Source organism: Sorex araneus, chromosome 8 (genome assembly GCF_027595985.1).
Source record: "Sorex araneus isolate mSorAra2 chromosome 8, mSorAra2.pri, whole genome shotgun sequence".
Classification (NCBI taxonomy): domain Eukaryota; kingdom Metazoa; phylum Chordata; class Mammalia; order Eulipotyphla; family Soricidae; genus Sorex; species Sorex araneus.
In genome coordinates, this window is record NC_073309.1 from 70,541,280 (window position 1) to 70,562,732 (window position 21,453).

A 21,453-nucleotide genomic window follows, 5' to 3' on the forward strand; every position below is an offset into this window, starting at 1 on the left:
GTGCTTACAATAACTTGGTTGGCATTACTACTAACACAGTATAAATGTTTATATCATACTTATAGTTTCCTGTTCTGGATAATAAATATGACACTAAGGCAAAATGGTCCTTACTTGAACGCAAATAAAAATCAGCTTAAAACATCCTGCTGAAATGTTTGAACACAAGCATTTTAATGAACCAATACACTTTCCATTTTAAAGTAAGAGATGTTCTTATTAATAATTAACAACAACACATAAGTCAAGTGGATTATATATTAAAGAATCAGCTTACCAAAGTGGATCATCTTTAGACTCATCAAAAAATAAAATGTACAGGCCCAAAGTCCCAACCACCAAAGAATGGACTGTAGAAACTATCCTGAAATAAAACAAAACACACACAAGGATTTTTGATTTGGGTTTTTTCGTTGGTGGTTTGGTTTTATTTTTTATTACCTTAATTCTGGCAAGACATTGAATGTCATCGAGAAGTTAAATCTGGAAGCCTTTAAATATAGTACATCTGTCGGTACAATATAAAAATGCTTTCTGGAAGTATAAGGGCCACAGCTTCACTTTGGAATTTTTTGAAAAGAGGATGCCCTTGTTTACAATTTCCTGCCTGAACACTGGTAAGTCACTTATTGGTTTAAAGTCCTGCCGCAGGGCAGAACTATAGTACATCAGGGAGAGCATCTGTGTTGCACGTGGCTGACCCAGGTTTGATCTCCAGCATCCCATATGGTCCCCTGTGAACTTTCAGGAGTAATTCCTGAATACAGAGCCGGGAGTAACACCTGACCATGTCTGGGCCCACAATCAAAACCAAAAGAGCAGGACATATCTGATAATACAAGTCACCAAATTTTGTGCAGGCACATGGCAATTTCCCCCTGCTCTGTGTGCTACTCCCAAACTGGATACCTGTTGAAGATTCACCTCGACTCGGAACACCTTTAGGAACACTTGCTACATCTGTCAGTCTTCACTCCAAATCCATGAATCAAAATTCAAATGGATCATGAAGTAAAGATGTATTACCTTGTGGATTTTGGTTTTAAGTGTACCTGATAGCGTGCTTGGGTTTTATACCAAGTACATGTATTTAAAAAGTATTTCTAAATAGAAAAAGTGAGGAACACAAATTATTACAGAAAGCTGGTGTTTAAATGACGCACTCAAATGAAGCAAAGTGCTCACAAGATCCAGGTGTTTTCTTTTACAGAAGAAATAAAGTTTAAGTGAAAACCATCATATGTAACCATATTTGGTTCATAATGTAATGACTCTACAATATTCCAGCTCTATGATACTCCACTTGGAGTACTGTATAGGATACTGTATATTTATACAAAAAAGAAGCTGACAGGGGCTGGAGCGATAGTACTACATGCAGGGCTCTGCCTTGCACATGGACAACCCAGGTTCAATTCCCAACATCCCATATGGTTCCCCAAGCACCACTAGGAGTAATTCCTGATTGCAAAGCCAGGAGTAACCCCTGTGTATCACCGGGTGTGACCCAAACAACAACAACAACAACGAAGAAGAAGCTGATAAGGAGCAGTATCAACCCATTGAATAATGAATGGAAAAGGAAGAGCAAAATTATATTTTCAAAAATAAATGGGGTATAATAAATTTATTTCTACAATATAAATCCAAATTTTCAAAATTGAAATATATAAGTTAAAACAAATCAGTGATATATTTATTGAAACACATTGATTAGTACCTTGATATTAAGGAATTTTTTGTAACTTCAAAATTAAGAGTGGATGTAATCATATTACATCAAATCATATTTTGAATGTTCAAAATTTCTACTTCAAGTCACTAATAAACAATTCTTACAAAGACCAAAGACCCTTTTGAAGTGTAACAACTAACCCAATTTATCTAATTAAGTTTGGAATTTACATTCTGAGTACACCCACACAAATGGCATTCCACTGGAATACAAAGGGATAAAAATGTGAGTTCCTTAATGTCAAATAATAAAACTTCCATCTAGGGCCTGAGATATCGCATAAGGGATAATATCTGCCTTGCATTCAGCTAACCCCAATCTGATCCTCAGGACCAAATTATGGTCTCCTGAGCATCGCCAAGAGTGATGTTTGAGTAAGTTCTGACACCATCAGGTGTAGCCTAAAAAACAAAACCAAATAGAAACAAAAACTCCTTCTAAATAATCAAACAACCATCTAGCTACATAAAAATCCCATAAAAAGAAAATTTTAAGAGCTCTTACTAACCTGTTTTAGTGCTAGGAGTCATCTTTCCTTTTGAGAAAAAAATTTAAAAAAAGAACTTTTGTTCCTCAGACTTCAAATGCCCATTTCTGTTAAAATGTTATATAGAAAATGAGAAGAAGAACAAGATCTGAGCTGATAAAAATGGCATATAATTCATGTTAAATGGTGCCTAAATGAAAGCATTCTCACGAGATGAATAGGAGAAGCAAATACATATGCTTACAATTAGTCATATTTAGTCTCCACGAATTTATAAATTTGTTAGTAAAAATTTTATATTTTATTGTTCAAATAAGATTTCCTAACAAAGCAAAATATTTAGTGCATTAAAAAGTAAAATACTAGATACTTAAATGTTTTTTCAAAGAGGGTTCTTTTTATTCGTTTTTGTTTTGGGGTCACACCCAATGGTGCTCAAGGTTTACTCCTAGTTATGGACTCCGGGACCACTCCTGGTGAGCTCAGGGTACCATGTGGGATGCAAGGGATCAAACCCAGGCCAGCCATGTGCAAAGCAAGTACCTACGCTCTGGACTACTGTCCCATACCCAAGAATAGGTTAAGTTTTTAAAAGACAGTAATTTACCTTTTAAGAAAGAATGACTATTTCAGAACAACAACTTAAAGTTACAGATCAAATCATACACAACTTATATGCATACACAACAGCTCTAACCAGTGTTTACTTCTGATATCATTTCCAAAAGATATGAGTTCATTATAAAGTATGTCAGAGGAGAATGCAATACAGCTGGACTCTATTTGACCTTCCCAAACTTTCCCAGGGTGGCAAAAAATCCTGATATTCTTCAACATAATAATTTTTGTACAAACTGAAAAATTTTATTAGCTCCTAAATAAAAATGAATTTAAAAAATATTTTAATATATAAAACAAGGTATTTTTAATTAGTAAATTACATTTTCATATCCTTACCTTGAGTTCCATTCAATCTTCTTTTGAGGGCTGAGTTTACTAAAACCTGTAGAAACTTTTGCTGAAAACCAAGAACTTACAAGGTGGAAAAGAAGTTGAAAGGTGAGAAAACTGGCAGCAAAAGTAGTGATGATGTGTGAGTTATCCATGTTTCATCAACCTGTTAAGAGAAGCGATAGTGATAAATTACATTAAATTGCTCATGATAAATGCATATTAACTTTTCAATATTAAAAAGAGCACATGGATGATACTTGAAATTGATCGTTCTGGACAAGAACTGAGTGCTAAAAGAATGTAAAGTGATGTACATGATAACCTCTCAGTACCTGTATACAAACCACAATACCTAAAAGGAAAGAGAAAGGGACAGAGAATGTGAAAGGGAAAGTGAGCGAGCAAGCTAGGGAGGGAGAGAGAGAGAGAGAGGGAGGGAGAGAGAGAGGGAGAGAGAGAGAGTAAGGGAGAGAGAGAGTAAGAGAGAGGGAGAGAGAAGGAGAGAGAGAGGGAGAGAGGGAGAGGGAGAGAGAAAAGGGGAGAGAGAGAGAGGGAGAGGGAGAGAGAGGGAGAGGGAGAGAGAGAGAGAGGGAGAGAAGTACCTGCCTTAGAGACAGGCTGGGAGAGTGGAGAGAGAAGTGGGACATTGGTGTAGGGAAAGATGCACTGGTGAAGGGACAAATCTTTGAACACTATATGACTGAAACCCAATCATTAAAAAACTTTGTAACTGTGTATCTCATGGTGATTCAGTGAATATAAATAGATAAAATAATAAAAAGAGTACATGGGGGCTGGAGAGATAGCATAGCACTAAGACACTTGCCTTTGCTCATGGTTCCCAGTAAGGTCCCCTGAGCCTTCCGAGAGGGATTCTTGAATGCAGAGGTAGGAGTGACAGCTGGGTACCACTAGGTAGGGCCTTCTCTCCCAAAAAGAGCTCATGGTACATTTTTAATAATTAATTTTAATTTAGGACAAATGAATACAAAGGAATACTAAAACATTTACACGTATTGTGTTCTTTACCAGATATTTTTTAATTTAAAATAAAACAGGGGACAACAATCTGATTATCTTAAACACTAAGATAGATTTCAACATAGCATAAATTTCAACAGAAATTTCATGTTATGTCTCAATTTTAGAGTCCAACATCAAAGCAGTTAAAGTACTATAACTGAGGTACTCTTTCAGAAATATTATTTTTTAATTAATAGAAGTTATCATCTAACATGTCTGTGCTTCAATAAGAGAATTGGGTAGATGGCTTTCTAAGAAAAAAGTTTAATGTCTGGGGATGTGACTCAACAGTAAAGTATGTGCCACATATGTATCTTATTTTGATCCCTGGCAACACACACACACACACAGACACACACACAGACACACACACATACACACACATCAAGTATTCTTCAAGAACATAGACTACTACTAAATTTGTACAAATCCACTCCATTAATTGCCAAAGCAATGCTGAGAATGCATTCTCTTCTCACCTTAGAATAGTTTACTATTCTACAAAGTCATAATGATCAAAACGGTGTGGTATTGGAATAAAAACAGACTCTCATATCAATGGAATAGAATTGGGAATACATAAGGAAGCCCTCAAATATATAGACAATTAATTTCCAACAGAGGATCTAGGAACATTAAGTGGAATAAGGAGGAATATTCAGTGGAACAAGGAGAGAATTTTCAGCAAAAGGGGCTGGAGACAGAACTATATTACAGGCGTTAAGGCACTTGATTTGCATGGGCCTTCCTGCAGTTCTGACCCTACCACTGCCGAAATGATTCCTAGCACACAGTAAGGAAAAGCCCTGAGAATTACTGGGTGAACTCCCATCCCCCCAAAAAATGGTGCTAAGAAAGCTGATTAGTTGCATACCCCAAAAAGTGCTGGTTATCTCACACCAGACATCTTTTTCTTTCCTTTTCTTTTTGTGGTGCCAGGAATGGAACCCAAGGTCACCTATATGAAAAGCAAGTGTTCTATAACTGAACTACAGAATGGTCAAAATCTCTTTATTCCCTTTAATTACTTTTCACAGCAGTGTTACTGTTTCATGCCCATGCCTCCCTGGCTGTTTTCCTTGCCTGCCTTGGTAATCTCAAGTGTATTGTCAGAATCCAAGGGTTTAATTTCACTGACCATTGTTCATCCCCTTACATTATTTCTTTATATGGAACATATGCAATCAACTGGCATGACACTTTTTAGTTACATCCAAGTTCTAGCAAAACCTAGGATGTTGTCTTTTTATTATAGCTGAGTAATAGCTTATTATGTATATGTACTCCACAATGATTTGGGGAGGAATGAGGCGGGTTAGGCTGTACCCAGTAATGATCAGAGGTTATTCTCCTGGCTCTGTGTGTAGGAACCACTCCGGGTGGTACTCAGGAAACCATATGCAATGCTGAGGATAAAGCCATGGTTGGGCTGCATACAAGGCAAGTGCCTTACCTCCTGTACTCTCTTCAGCCCCATGCACAATTTCTTTATCCATTCATCTTTAGTTGGGCATTTGAGTTATTCCATATCTTAGCTATTATAAAAAGTGTTGCAATACTGGTTGAACTCTACAAGAAGAAAACATCCAACCCCATCAAAAAATGGGGCAAAGAAATGAACAGAAACTTTTCCAAGGAAGAGATATGAATGGCTAAAAGGTACATAAAAAAATGCTCCGCATCACTAATCATAAGGGAGATGCAGATCAAAACAACCATGAGATACCACCTCACACCACAGAGTCTGGCACACATTCAAAAGAACAAAAGCAACCACTGTTGGAGAGGATGTGGGGAGAAAGGGACTCTCCTACACTGCTGGTAGGAATGCCGGCTGGTCCAGCCCCTTTGGAAAACAATATGGACGCTTCTCAAAAATTGGAAATTGAGCTTCCATTTGATCCAGCGATACCACTTCTGGGAATATACCCTGGAGAAACATAAAAGTATAGTCAAAATGACATCTACACTTATATGTTCATCGAGGCACTGTTTACAATAGCCAGAACCTGGAAAAAACCCGAGTGCCCAAGAACAGATGACTGGTTGAAGAAATTTTGGTACATCTATACAATGGAATACTATGCAGCTGTTAGAAAAGATGAAGTCATGAACTTTGCATATAAGTGGATCAACATGGAAAGTATCATGCTAAGTGAAATGAGTCAGAAAGAGAGGGACAGACATAGAAAGATTGCACTCATCTGTGGAATATAAAATAACAGAGTAGGAGACTAATACCCAAGAATGGTAGTATATAATACCAGGAGGTTGACTCTATAGCTTGGAACTTGGCCTCACACCCTGGGGGAAAGTCATACCAAATGGAGAAGGGAACACCAAGTAAATTGTGACTGGAGATCCCGCGTGGTAATGGAAATGCGCGCTGAAAGTGGACTAGTGACCGAACAGGATGGCTACTCAATACCCCTACTGCAGACCACAGCACCCAAAAGGAGAGAGAGAGAACAAATTGGAATGCCCTGCCACAGAGGTGGGGTGGGGTGGGGGGATGGGATTAGGGGGTGGGAGGGATACTGGGTTCATTGGTGGTGGAGAATGGACACTGGTGGAGGGATTGGCTCCCGAACACTGCATGAGGGAAAAACAAGCATGAAATGTTTGAATCTGTAACTGTACCCTCACTGTGACTCACTAATTAAAAAATAAAAAATAAAATGATATTCAAACCAGTATATTGAACACATAGCAATAAAAAATTTTAATTTAATGTTAAAAATGTTGCAATAAATATGTTTTTTAATTAATGATTTTGTATTCTTGGGGTAGATATCAAGGAAAGGAATCACCAAATTATTTAGGGTTCTATTTTATTTTATGTATTTATTTGTTTATTCGGACGAGCCTCATGCATGGGGGAGCCAGCAGAGGAACCCAGGTGTGCAGGACCTGGGACCGAGATCTCCAAGGCTCCTTGGATCAAGACTGGGCCTTTTCCACCCAGATCCCCATTTTCAAGTAGCTAGGCAGTTACACCCAGAGACTATAAAACCAAGCTCCCGGATGCCACGTGACATCTAATAGCCTAGTTCTCCCTCTTGGAGAACCTGACAAGCTACAGAGAGTCTACTGCCCACTTGGGAGAGCCTGGCAAGCTCCTTGTGGCATATTCATATCCAAAATACAGTAACAGATATATACATCCCTCTTGGAGAGCCTGTCAAGCTACCGAGACTATCCCACCCGCACAGCAGAGCCTGGCAAACTCCCCATGGCGTATTTGATATGCCAAAACAGTAACAATAGGTCTCATTCCCCAGACCCTGAAAGAGCCTCCAATCATTGGGAAAGACAAGTAAGGAGAGGCTGCTAAAATCTCAGGGCTGAGTGTAATAGAGGCGCTACTGTGCCCGCTCGAGAAAACTGACAAACAATGAATGACAGTGATACAGTGATTTATTTATTTATTTTTGCCTTTTGGGGTCACAACTGGCAATGCACTGATTACTCCTGGCTTTGGCAGTGCTCGGGTGACCATATGGGATTCTGGGAATCGAACCCAGGTTGGCTGCATTCGTGCAAGGCAAACACCCTACCTGCTGTACTATGCTCCAGCCCTTATTTTCTTTTTTGAGAAGTCTCCATACTGCTTTCTGTACAGTATGAACCCAGATAACATACATTCCTACCAACAGAGGCTTGTTCACTACAGTTCCACCTGCACTGGTTGCATCCAGATTTCTGGATATAAACCATTCTCACTAATGTGAGATAGTATTTTATCATGCTAATTTGTATTTCCCAGATAATATGTGACAAATATTTTTATATTCCTGTTGGTCATCTGCTTGTCCTCTTTGAGGAAGTGTCTGTTGAGCTCCTCTCCCCATTTTCTGATGGCGTTTTTTCATTTGGTTTTCTGAGTGCTTTTATACATCTTGGTCACTAGCCCTTTATTAAATGTACACTGTGCTCTTTATTTTCCCCCATTTGGCTGGATATCTTTTATTTTAATCATTTTTTTAATAGCACAGAAATTTCTCAGTTCCATTTCTTTTTGTTTCTGTTTTCTTAGCAATGGACTGAAATCACTGAAAATGTATGTGAACTCAATATAATGAAAAGTTCTGCCTATTTTTTTCCTCAAAGCATTTTATGGATTTAATATTGGTATGATAGTCTTTAATCCATTTTGAATTAACTGTGAGTGAGACTAAAGTAAATAAATTTTTATTAAATTTTATGTTCTTAAGAACAGAGGTAGAAGAAAGAATAATAAAATCATATATGCATATACATAGTATGTTTTCCGTGTAACAGAACTAAACTTGATTTCTAAAACTCTATATTCCAAACAAACAAACAAAAAAAAACAAAAAACCACTAATGCATTTGCTCATACTCAGCATTACACATTTTCAAAGTCTCCATTTGTGACAAAGCTGATCCTTAAAAGGAAATAAATCAATAGATTTTTCCTGCTGCCTGATGTGAATAAACAAAGCCACCTACTGCGGCCAACTCTTAAAGAAGAACTTAGTCATTGAATGCAGGGTGAGTCATTCCATCCTAAACCAGACCAGGCAGCCCCTTCTTGAGGAATTCATGCATGTGCAGGAACTCTTTCCTCACTCTTTCCTAGTGTGCGTCCTGCGAAACTACTGCTATACTAATTCTTCTCTCCCGCTAATTTCAGAGTGTGTTGGCCTTTTAAAATTCAATACGCTTTGGGGGGCATTAACATTTTTATTTGAGGTACTTTAAGATTTCTAATTTAGGGAAACAGGGAGAGAGTAGGGAGATTAAGGTCCTGCTTCACGTGCTCTTGACCCAGGTTCGCTCCTCAGCACCGCAAGCACTGTGAGCAACATCCAAACAGGGTGGAGGCAGCCCCCAAGAACCAACACGTATGGATCAAAAACCCCAATTTAGAATTATTTGTTATGGACCAACCACCCAAATAATTTGATGTTCTTTAGCCTAGGTTTATTATAAAATATATATATATATATTAAAGTGTGTTTTGTATACAACATAAACATCACCATTTTCTAAGTGATGTGGTTTGGGTTTTTTATTTTGTTTTGTGTTTTCGTATTTTGGGACGACACCTGGCAGTGAACAGAGGGCTTACTCCTGGCTCTGCACTTGGGGGTCATTCCTGTCAGGCTAAGGGGACCTCTGGGATGGAAACTGGATCAGCTGCGCGCAAGGCGAGTACTAACCTACTGATGTACTATCACTCCGGTCCCATAAGCAACATATTTTTTAATTTATTTTGGTTGTAGAGCCACAGATGGCAGAGTTCAGGACTTACTCTGGACTCCACGCTCAAAAGTCTCATGCTTAGTGGTCTCTCCAGGTGGTTTTCAGGGGACCATGTGATGCCAGGGAAGGAACCTGGACCTCCTGCACATGTTCCAGAAGGTTGAACTGTCTCTCTCGCCCCATGTAAGTGAGATTTTAAAAGAAACAAAGGGACTGGAAAGATAGACCAGTGGGTAGGGCGTTTGCTTTGCATATGGCCAATTGTGTTGGATCCCTGACCCCAGATTGTCGTCCCCCTACCTCCCAGCATGGCCAGGAGTGATCCCTCAGTGCAGAGCCAGGAGCAACCCTCAGTGTGGTGTTTGGTGTGTTTAGTGTGGCCCCAAAACAAAAGAAAATAAATAGACAAAAATTAAAAATAAAATTTAAAAATGTTTATGATAAAATCAAAGGTCTGAGCAGGTAGATGGATAAATGAAAGTAAAAAAAAGAGAGAGAAAAAACAATCTAATCTTAGCTGTGAGGATGGTTTGCTCTAAAGGTTTTGTGAACTGCTTGCAAATAATGAAAGGTGACTGGATTGCTCAAATAACTTTTTTTTGCTGTTAAAATTTAACATTTATTTCATGATGATATTCCAAGTTGTAAAAGTATAGCAGATACATGCAGCATTGTCTATTTTATCAATTGTTACTTTAACCAATACGTTTAAAAAGCACCATTAAAAATTTCATCATTTTAAAAAAAAAGGGGGGGCTGAAGTGATAGTACAGCGGGGAGGGCGTTTGCCTTGCACTCGGCCGACCCGGGTTTGATTCCCAGCATCCCATATGGTCCCCTGAGAACCGCCAGGGGTAATTCCTGAGTGCAGAGCCAGGAGTAACCCCTGTGCATCACTGGGTGTGACCCAAAAAGAAAAAAAAAAATCATCATTTCTGGGTCAAGGATAAGCTTTGCATGATGAGACGTAAAAGGAAAAGAAAAAAGAAAACAAAGGGAGCAAATTCATTATTCCTACCTTAATGCCCATCAACAGAGGACTAGATAAACTGTGGTGTGTATATACACACTCCAGTGGATTAGAACTCTGTCCTTGGAAAAGATGAAACCATGCCTTTCAGAACAAATGGATGGTAACATAAGTAAAAGACTATTAGAAAATGGTTTCACTTATACATAGAATATGAAATTATGAAGGGGAATGACCTAGCTAGAAACAACAAAACAATTTTCCAGTGAGAGCTCGGGAGGTTCCCAGAGGGGAAGTGGTTAGAGAGCTGACAATAATACACACATAGCTAAACTCCTCAAATTCCAGACTGTAATCAATGATGTCAATGAACAGAGATAGTGCCTCGGGTAGGGCATTCGCCTTGCAGGTGGCAGACTCAGGTTAAATCCCCAATGTCCCCATGGTCTGCTGAGTACCACTAGGATGCAGAGCCGGGAGTAAACCCTGCATATAGCCAGGGGTGAATGCCCCCCCCCGCAATAAAAAGAAAAGAAAGGAAAAGGAAAGGAAAGAAAAGGAAAGGAAAGAAAAGAAAAGAAAAGAAAAGAAAAGAAAAGAAAAGAAAAGAAAAGAAAAGAAAAGAAAAGAAAACTATCATTCCTTTCTTTTTTTGGGGGGGGGTCACACCCGGCGATGCACAGGGGTTACTCCTGGCTCTGCACTCAGGAATCACTACTGGCGGTGCTCAGGGGACCATATGAGATGCTGGGAATCGAACCCGGGTCAGCCGCGTGCAAGGCAAACGCCCTACCCGCTGTGCTATCGCTCCAGCCCCAGGAAACTATCATTTCTTGAAGAGGTTAACTCTTTGTTATGCTGGACATTTTATATTTTTAACAGCTCTATTTCCAGTTAACTGGGGTCTCTGAGACACATGTGGAAAGTTTCCCTTTGCAAGAAGTTTTCACTTAAAAGTAAGCTTTATATAGTTTTCACTGTATCACTGTCATTCCGTTGCTCATCAATTTGCTCAAGCGGGAACCAGTAACATGTCTATAGTGAGACTTGTTGTTACTGTTTTTGGCATATCGAATATGCGATGGCTAGCATGCCAGGCTCTGCCATGCGGGCAAGATACTCTTGGTAGGTTGCCAGGCTCTCTGAGAAGGATGGAGGAATCGAACTCGGGTCGGCTGTGTGCAAGGCAAACACCCTACCCGCTGTACTATTGGTTTTCATTAAAGGCTCAACAGAGAGAAGCTAAATTGTTCTACTCCTTATTAAGCAGCTGCTTGCTAAATCAATCATGCCAAATCAAAGACTAATCTAGAGTTCGTTTTATAATTTTTCTTCAGAACAAGATATCGTAGGAAGTAAATGTCCCTGTTCATTCACTGAGCAGGGAAGAACATTGGGAAATCAACAAAACTAAACAATTTGCATCACTGTCATAGATTTAGGGCCTAAGGAATGTGGTGATTATTAAAAGGAAAATATACAGAAAAAGCAGAAAAGCATTAGGCCTAGATTTTGTACATCTTGACCTAAAGCTGGTAGCTGGCAGAAGACTGAGTTCTGAGTTTTAAAGGAGCTGCAGGCAAGCTGATGGTATTTGTGGCCAATTACAGGGTGTGAGGCTAATTCCCTATTAAATATAAATTTAATAGGGAATTAGCCTATCTTGAATTATTGGAATTTTGACCATCAAAAAACTCTTTCAGAGATTTCCTGAACTCATGAACTTTTACATTTCCCCCCCAGTGCAATTTCCCAACACTTTCATCCGAACAGGTCTAGGTTTGCAAGCAGAAAGAACCTAGAAAGATTTCAAGTACACCTCTCCATCATCAGCCCGAGAGCCCTTCCTCACCAGGAATCCACCACGGGACAGGGCTCCCCAACACTGCACCGCCAGACTGACTTGATTATCACTTCAGCTAACAGTCTGTCCCAAGGCTCATATGTCCATCACCTGTGACTCTGGGATGTAGAATCCTAAAGGAATCCAAGCTTATAGGCCAGAAAAGAAGCAAGAAAGTGACGCACCACCACACAAAGCAATATATTCCAGACACCAATGGGGCGCTCCCTACTTCCCAAAGGAATAAACTTCCCAGTGGAGGACATATAAACACAGAAGATATTCAAAAGTATTCCAGGCAAACCAAAAGGACATCTTCTCTCCTACTCAAGTTCCAATAAGACTCTGAAGGCAAGAAATTCAGTGCCACCAGTAACAGCTGAAACCAGCAACCCAGGTTGGAGAGTAGGTGTGATTCAGCACGTCCAGAGAGGAAGGTGCTTGCCTTGCATGTGGCCAGCCCCAGTTTGATTCCTAGCATGTGTGATTCCCCAAAGCACTACCAAGATTAACTGCATAGCTCAGAGCCCTGAGCACTTCCTGATGTGGCCCTCAAACCTTAATCAGAAAACAGAACCACCAGCCTGATGATGCAATTACTCTCCCCCCACCCCTCAACATTTATATTCCTTTGTTAAGTATAGGTATTCCTTAACTGATTTTTTTTAAATTAGTTTTGTGTTTGTGTGGTTTTGGGGTCAGACCTGGTGGTATTCAGTGGGGGCTACACCCAGTTCTGCTCAAGAATCACTCGCAACAGTGTTCTGGTCCACTTAGGTTATATGTATGACCCATTCATGTCGGTTCCATACACTCACATAACTGAAACTCCTTCCAGTTCTAATACAACTTCTAGCTGAGAACTGTTGTCAAGAGTTTAACACTAAAATAAAAACCTTTAAAAAAAGGAAAATGATCCCATGTTGCTGTTTTTGAGCGTAGTAAAGAAGAGGATGGCTGGCAAGAAAGCCTATTCCTCACATGTGACATTCTATTTCCTATCTCTAGCAAGCTTCCTTTCTCATTGTCACTGTCCACACTGACTCTTAATATTTCCTGTTCTCAAATCTCCATCTCTTTTAAAACAGAAACACTTTCTTCCTTTTCTCCAAAAAAGAAGGGGAGCGGAGTTGAGATAAAGGGCATGATCTCCCTCAAGGTGAAATTGTCCCAAAAGAATTTAAAAGTAGCTGAGGCCAGAGCCATAGTATAGCAGGTAGTGTTTGCCTTGCACATGGCTGACCCATGTTCAATTCCTTGCATCCCACATGGTCCCCCGAGCACTGCCAGGACTGATACCTGAGAGCAGAGCTAGGAGTACACCCTAAGCACTCTAGGAGTGGCCCCAAAACAAAAAACACCCCCAACAAAGAGAAATTAAAAGCAGATGGACTGGTGAGACAGCTCAAAAAGCTGGAACGCATGGGGCTGGCGAGCAGAAGCCCCAGACTTGATGTTTGGTAGCACATGGTCCCCCAATATCACCAGGAGAGACCCCTAAGGACTGCTGGGTATTATCTAAAAACAATAAAAAATAAAAATAAGACACAATAGCTTTTAGAAACTAAGTGCTGAATTACCAGTTACTCCTCTGGGTGGTCCTGTCCTCACCCTCACTTTGCTCAGGTCTGCAGGTAAGATGGAATACGTCTCCAGTCGGGGCACCAGGGAATTGATTGATCACTCTGGCGTCCACTGGCCTGCAATTTGCCCTTTCTAAAAATGTCCCTGTCCTCTTTTCCTATAGAAATAGCATCTGTGACCACACAGGCCACAGAGTTACTCTGAGGACACGAGTCTCCCATCTTCCAGCCTGCCGTCATGCTGCCAATCAAAGCTCTTCCGTGACCCGTCCCCTCTCACAGGATAGACTGGCTCTCCAGCAGCTTTACAGGGTCTTTGAGTTTGTTTATAGAGGCAGTGATGCCCCCAACCTCCTCGTTATATAGAAGCTATTCTCTACACGTTTGGGCTGGACTGTGTTCCCAACTTCAACATGACCTGAATCATCCCCTACAGAGACCCACGATGCACCCTCCAGATGACCAGGCATGTGGGCATACGGGGCAGCACAGACTCTACACTATCCAAGCTGACCCAAACTTCAAATCAGTGCTTGGAGGATGCCTGTCGCCCACACTTCCCAAACCAGACCAGCTCAGTCCTCCTGGCCAAGTCCGATCCCCAACTCCCACCCCCACTGGCAGCCAAATGCTATGGGCTGATGAACGTCAACTTGAGTCCAGGAGGATTCAGAAAGTGTCTTAATAGCCTAATGAATAATACAAAGAAATTGGCATGATAACAAAATGAGGTGAACACAGAGCCAGTGAGAAAACTAGGAGCAGCGTGTAGATCAATGATATAAAACAGATTTGAAAAATATCTTCTGCTATCCTATGAGGGTCTCTCTTTTTAGTCCTGTTTGCAGTCATATTTTTGCAAATATGTTTACTAAATCTATACAGAAGAACTAGGGAATGATAATTAAAACAATCAACTGACTCAGGTTTCAGAGTAATCTTCATAAGCTAAAAATAATCAGCTCCAACCACAAAGATAAAATAAGAATAATTATTTTAGTTTTTATTTTTTTGTCTTAAGACCACACCTTTCTGTGCTCCTGGCTTATGCCTGGCTCTGTGCTCAGAGATCACTCTTGGGGGAGCTCAAGGAGACCATACATGGTGCCAGAGATGAAACCAAGGTTGATTGCATGCATGGCAAGTACCTTTCTTGCTATCCCTTCAGTCCAAGAATAATTTTTTTTTTTTGCTTTTTGGGTCACACCCAGCAATGCACAGGGGTCACTCCTGGCTCTGCACTCAGGAATCACCCCTGCCAGTGCTCAGGGGACCATATGGGATGCTGGAAATCAAACCCGGACTGGCTGCGTGCAAGGCAAATGCCCTTCCTGCTGTGCTATTGCTAAAGCCCCCCAAGAATAATTTTTTATTTTATTTTAAAACAAAAGTTTATTCTTAAATATGCAACAGGCGTCAAAACACTTCACTCCAGCTACTGTTTGCAATAGAGATTAAGTAGGGAATCCAGATGCTTAAACAGGAATGGAATTAAATATTACCATTGCTTCAACCATAAGAATTGGCTTTTTGCTGTAGCACTGTAGCACTGTTATCCTGTTGTTCATCGATTTGCTTGAGCGGGCACCAGTAACGTCTCCATTGTGAGACTTGTTGTTACTGTTTTTGGCGTATCGAATACGCCATGGGTAGCTTGCCAGGCTCTGCCATGTGGGCGGGATACTCTCGGTAGCTTGCCGGACTCTCTGAGAGGGACGGGAGGAATTGAATCTGGGTCGGCCAGGTGCAAGGCAAATGCCCTACCTGCTGTGCTATCACTCCAGTCCTGGCTTTTTGCTAGATTTCTTTTTTTTTTTTTTATAATTTATTTATTTTTAATTAGAGAATCACCGTGAGGGTACAGTTACAGATTTATACACTTTTGTGCTTATACTTCCCTCATACAAAGTTCGGGAACCCATCCCTTCACCAGTGCCCATTCTCCACCACCAGTAAACCCAGCATCCCTCCCACCCTCCCCATCCCATCTCCCCCCACCCCGCCCTGCCACTGTGGCAGGGCATTCCCTTCTGTTCTCTCTCTCTAATTAGCTGTTGTGGTTTGCAATAAAGGTGTTGAGTGGCCGCTGTGCTCAGTCTCTAGCCCTCATTCAGCCCGCAACTCCCTTCCCCCACATGGCCTTCAACTACAATGTAGTTGGTGATCGCTTCTCTGAGTTGCCCTTTCCCCGGAACGTGAGGCCAGCCGCGAAGCCATGGGGTCAACCTCCTGGTACTTATTTCTACGGTTCTTGGGTATTAGTCTCCCACTCTGATATTCTATATACCATAGATGAGTGCAGTCTTTCTATGTCTGTCTCTCTCTTTCTGACTCATTTCACTCAGCATGAAACTTTTCATGCCCATCCACTTAACTACAAAATTCTTGACTTCCTTTTTTCTAACAGCTGCATAGTATTCCATTGTATAGATGTACCAAAGTTTCCTCAACCAGTCATCCGTTTTAGGGCATTCGGGTTTTTTCCAGATTCTGGCTATTGTAAACAGTGCTGCGATGAACATACATGTGCAGATGTTGCTCCCAAGAATAAATTTTTAAAGTATGATAAACAAGTACAGGATTTCGCATAATAGCCATAATAGCCACATGGATACACAACAAATACACCAAAATCATTGCATTTTAAGCTCAAACTAAAGACAGACAAAAATGTTGTAGCCAGAGAGGTAATACAGGAGGAAAGGGCTTTGCTTTGACGCATCCACTTTGGTCATTACCCTGGTTCAATCCCCAGTACAGCATGTGGTTTTGTCTCCACCATCAGCACCAACAGGGGTCAAACCTGAGCACTGAGCCAAGAATAATCCTGGGTGTGATTCAGAAACCAAACCAAGCAAAAATGTAACAAAGGCTTTATTAACAATGAAAAGACTTCAATCTGATGTATAACTGGAAGGTGGCAGAGGACATTCTGGATTAAGGCATGATTTATCAGTCCCACTTTACTCTGAAGACACTAAAGCTATGTATGAAGCAAAGTGACAAAGAGTGATTTTCAGGAAAACATAGCATTTTATGATGAGTTAAAGGGCAGAGGAGTGTTAGTCAGGGAACAAGATTACTTAGAGGGGATCTGAGAGCATTTTTCGGTCATCAAAGGAACTGCCTTATTGAAATGTGAAGGAGAGAACTTGCAACCCATCTGATCCCCCAAACACCACCAGGGGCCATTCCTGAGCACAGTGGGTTATAACCCCAAATAAAAACAAAACATTTCAGGGTCAGAGAGACAGTGCAGGGATTAAAGCCCTTGCATGCTGCTGACCCAGTCCAAACCAGTCCAAACCAGTCCAAACCGCATGCCAGGAGTGATCTCTGAGGACAGAACCAGGATTGGTCCCTAAGCACTGAACGTGTGCTCCCATCACCACCACCCTCCTGCCAAAAAAAAAAAAAAAAGGTTTTTTTTTTAGGATCCCCTTTTCTTTTTCAGGATCCCCTTTGTTGCTCTCTCCTTCACTCATGCGCAGCATTACAGCACTACCAGATTCTTCAGTGGATTGACCTCTCAGCCTTCTGCCACCCCTTATCCCTTTCCTCTCCACTTCACACTGAATCAGCTTAGGCGCTGGAGCCCATCGTTTCAGTAACACTCTTACACACACCCTACAATCCCTTTCCACTGCCGAGAGCTAGCAAAACCCCAACTCTGGTTGTTCCCAATTATTTATATTTACTTACAGTGGCAAGCCCTAAACAATTCCAGCACTGTTGGGGAAAAGCCAAGAGCCAGAAGAGATTGAGGTTAGAGTGTGTGGAATTTATAGAGGGATCAAAGAGCCTACTGTCAATACTTCCCTGCCTCCGACCACGCTGCCCGGGCCAACCAAATAACCAGTTTCACAATTCATCCCTACTCTATCAACCCACCCAACCCCGACCCCAACTGTGAAAGGGTAACACCCATCTTACATGACAAAAAAATACAGGCCAACATATAAAAAAATCTAACAACACCTCACCAACCACATATTGGTGATATAAAATATAAAAAGTCTCAACAACATACAAAAAAGTCTTAACAGCACATAAGATAACCCTTCTACCTGTGCACTTAAGATCCATCCTATTTGGCTTTCTCAAGAATCTTTCATTTCCCATTATTGTTTTTCTCTCCTCAACCTACATTTTTCTATCAACTTTTTAAACTGGCTCGAGCTGCCAGTAAAAACCAAAGTGAACAGACCCACCACCACCACCACCACCACCACCACCTTCTTCATCCTGTGTCTCTCTCCCAGTCTGGTTTCTCCTTTGTCTTCACCCTCTTCCAAATCCCTTCTACAGATAAACATGTAGAAACTATGTCTAAATCCAAACTCACTATTTCTTACCTCTTGCTCTCCCTCTTCAATCCACTCCATTCTTGTCCCCACCTTCATCTTACCCCTCTAAACTCAGGTGTCACTTCAGACAATGCTCGGGAGACCACCTGGGGTATCAGAGACCAAGCCCAGATCAGTTGTGTAAAAGGCAAATACCTTACCTGTTGCTGTTCTATCTCTCAGGCCCCAGTAATGAATTCTATGCATGGCCTTCAAGGTACTGATCCCCCAGTAACACTAGATACTACTGAACAGTTTCTCCTTGAAAACCTTTTTTCTCTGTGTCAGTCTAACGCCACACTTCTTCCAACCCAATCACTAAATAACTTGCCTAACATGCAGTTGACCCAGTTTCAGCTCCAGTATCCCATCCACCCTGCCAGGACTCCAGGAGAACTCCAGGGAAATGTTTTCCCAGTATCATTGCCCAATATCACCCCCTCACTCACCTCTACGACCTTCCCTGGTCTCCCAGTGCTTTTTGGAAGCCCTGTTTTCTGCGGCTCAGCTGGCACCAGCCCCAGATGCTGCTCTCTAGCTAATGCTCCCTTTTTCTGTTCTTAAAGTTTCAACAGTCCCAAAGCTTCATATATCTTATCCCACTCCTCGACTCCTGCCCCTTCCACTCCCAAGGCACCACTCAAGCACAGTCACCTCTCCAGCCAACCCTACTTTCTCAGGATGCCCTCCCTGAGCTATTGACTGAACAAAATCCCTTCAACCTCGTTTTTTGTTCTCACTGCCCCTTGTCCCCCTATCCCTCTCCTTCCTGGCTGCAATTTCAATGAAGGTATCATTCTCCTAGAGAAAGGTGTCCACAAGAGGGTGAGAAGTGTGCTTATCTTACCTCTCACCACTGTGTCCTACATCCAACAGAGAGGAGCACCTGCCACAGAGACGGTGCTCGATTACCTACTTAACTATTAAAATATTTCAAAGCAGTCATATTCTTACTGTGCTTTCCATTTCAGAGTTTCACCAGTTATAGATCCATCTCTATAGAGTATAATCAGAACACTGGGTAACATAGCAGGAGGGAATTTTTTTCTAATTCAACAACCCTTTAAATTTTTTTAATAAATTTAAAAAACCCTTTAGACTATATATTGCTATAGTTATATATAGCACTGTAGCATTGCCATCCCATTGATCATCAATTTGCTCAAGCAGGCACCAGTAATGTCTCCACTGTGAGACTTGTTGTTACTGTTTTTGGCATATCGAATATGCCATGGGTAACTTGCCAGGCTCTGCGGTGTGGGCTATATACTTTTGGTAGCTTGCCGGGCTCTCCAAGAGGGATGGAGGAATAGAACCCAGTCGCCTGTGTGCAAGGCAAATGCCCTACCTGCTGTGCTAGTAATATGTAGCATGAAAAAATATATACAGGCTTCAAAAGGATTCTCACCTCCAAATGTCCAGAAGCAGAGTAACAGTATCGTAAGAGGACCTATGGCTGTATGTCTCAGTCTATCCCTGCTCTACAACAAAATACCCCAGTGGAAGTTCCATATGAAAGCAGAATGGTTCCTCCAACTTTTAGAGGCTGCAGGTCCAAGAGGAGCTGCCAGTGTGGTCATCCTCCTGGCTGCAGGCCTCTAAGGACAGATGGGGTGCCAGAGCTGGGCAGGGCCTCTGAAAAGCATTAACCCCCTTTTTCCAGAGTTCCCCCCTCCTGGCCCAATTGTTTCCCAATGGTCTAGCCCACAAACAGGAGTGCCCAGTACTGTACTTTTGTCCTCTTAGCAACTAGAGAAGTACTTGACTATATGTTTGCCATGTCAGTTGCCCTAACAAGGTGAAAGTGTTTGGAAAAAAGTATATTTGCAAACCACATATCAGTTGGATATTAATACATGACAGCAGAAGATTATCTACCAAACAAAATGCCTAATTTTAAAAAAAAGACTCACGCAGCCCCCAATCCATTCTAGGATTTGTTTGCACTTTTCCATGGGTGGGTATAGCACGTTGCAATTGTTCCTCTAAGTGTTTGCAAAATGTCAATGATTAACTTGAGACATTAAGAAAAGCCATCATACTATCTTCTTTTCATGCTTGTAAAACAATCAAATGTGTACCCAGGGGGGAGCAGAGAAGGCAGGGACGGGTGGCACAGACACAGGTGCTGGGATAGGCTGGCTGGGCAGGGCAGCTTTCAGCACTCTGAACTGTGGGGCGCCATGGCACAGAAGCTGCACAATTTTGAGGAAATGAATATAAGTGTCATTTCTTCTAAAATGCACTTTTCTTTCTTTTTGGGTCACATCTGGCGATGCACAGGGGTTACTCCTGGCTCTGCACTCAGGAATTACCCCTGGTGGTGCTTAGGGGACCATATGGGATTTTGGGAATCAAACCCAGGTTGGCCACATGCAAGGCAAATGCCCTACCCACTGTGCTATCTCTCCAGGCCCTACAACACACTTTTCAAGGCCAGCCTGGCACCCAAGGTTTCCGCCATGAGCAAAAGCTTGGGTGGCCGGGCAGCCTCAGAAATTTGCAGCCGCACCGAGACTGAAACCTCTCCACTGCTGCCCGCTGGGCTCCAGCATGGTGGTGCCAAGTTCATCATCACAGGAGTGCCACCCACAGCATATTATGGAGGAAATCTCCCTGAGCACCAATTTGCTGTAGATCAGAACGAAGAACACAGGTAGTCAGATTCTGCTGGACTGGTGGCTATGACCCGCCCGGAGCATCTAGCCACACATAGTAGCTGCCCTGGCTGGATCCTGGGCAGGGCCAGTGCTGCCATCACCCCTGGGGCCCAGAGTGCACCATGCCACCAGCAGGTCCATCTGGACCAGATGGGTGAGAGCATCCGCAGCCTGACGGTGCCCTCAGGGTTCCAGACACCCCAAATCCACCTCTATGCCTCTGGGCAGACATCAACAACTCAGAACCAAGTTTTCTGAGAAATTAAACCACCAATATTTAGGTATGCAGGAGCCACACCCACTAACCACCTCTGACTTTATCATAGTTCATGTATGGGCCTTGCTCCTAAGACATAAATAAATCTTGAAAGAGATCAAAAAGATGCAATACATCCAGACCTGTGCATGGCTGAATAATCTGGGGCACATGAGAGGAGGGTGGGTTAGCCCAGTGCCCACCCAAACAGTCCCTGGCAGCTGCCAGTTCCCACAATCCAAAATTGCCTCCAGGTCACTGGCTAGACCCCATCATCACAAGATGGACCTCACCAAGAAATTAGCCTGCTGAAAATTAAGGTATGTCTGGGATTTCTTGGAGTTGGAAAGGCTGCCTCCCCCCTACA

At 41.9% G+C, this 21,453-nt stretch overlaps 1 protein-coding gene across 5 annotated transcripts in view; it reads right to left on the reverse strand.

The window, feature by feature from the left end:
* Positions 1-21,453, reverse strand: part of TLCD4 (TLC domain containing 4) — a 75,085-nt gene that overhangs the window by 37,233 nt on the left and 16,399 nt on the right. For 3 of the 5 annotated variants that reach the window (XM_055145276.1, XM_055145274.1, XM_055145275.1), the window contains 2 exons: positions 3,180-3,339; positions 278-364 (listed from right to left, as the gene is read on the reverse strand). In XM_055145276.1, the coding sequence (XP_055001251.1) occupies positions 278-364; positions 3,180-3,328 (236 nt within the window). In that variant the 5' untranslated portion in view covers positions 3,329-3,339. Of the gene's footprint in view, positions 1-277; positions 365-3,179; positions 3,340-4,002; positions 4,355-5,652; positions 6,094-21,453 lie in introns of those variants that run through there. The other 2 variants (XM_055145278.1, XM_055145277.1) reach the window with 2 other exon arrangements.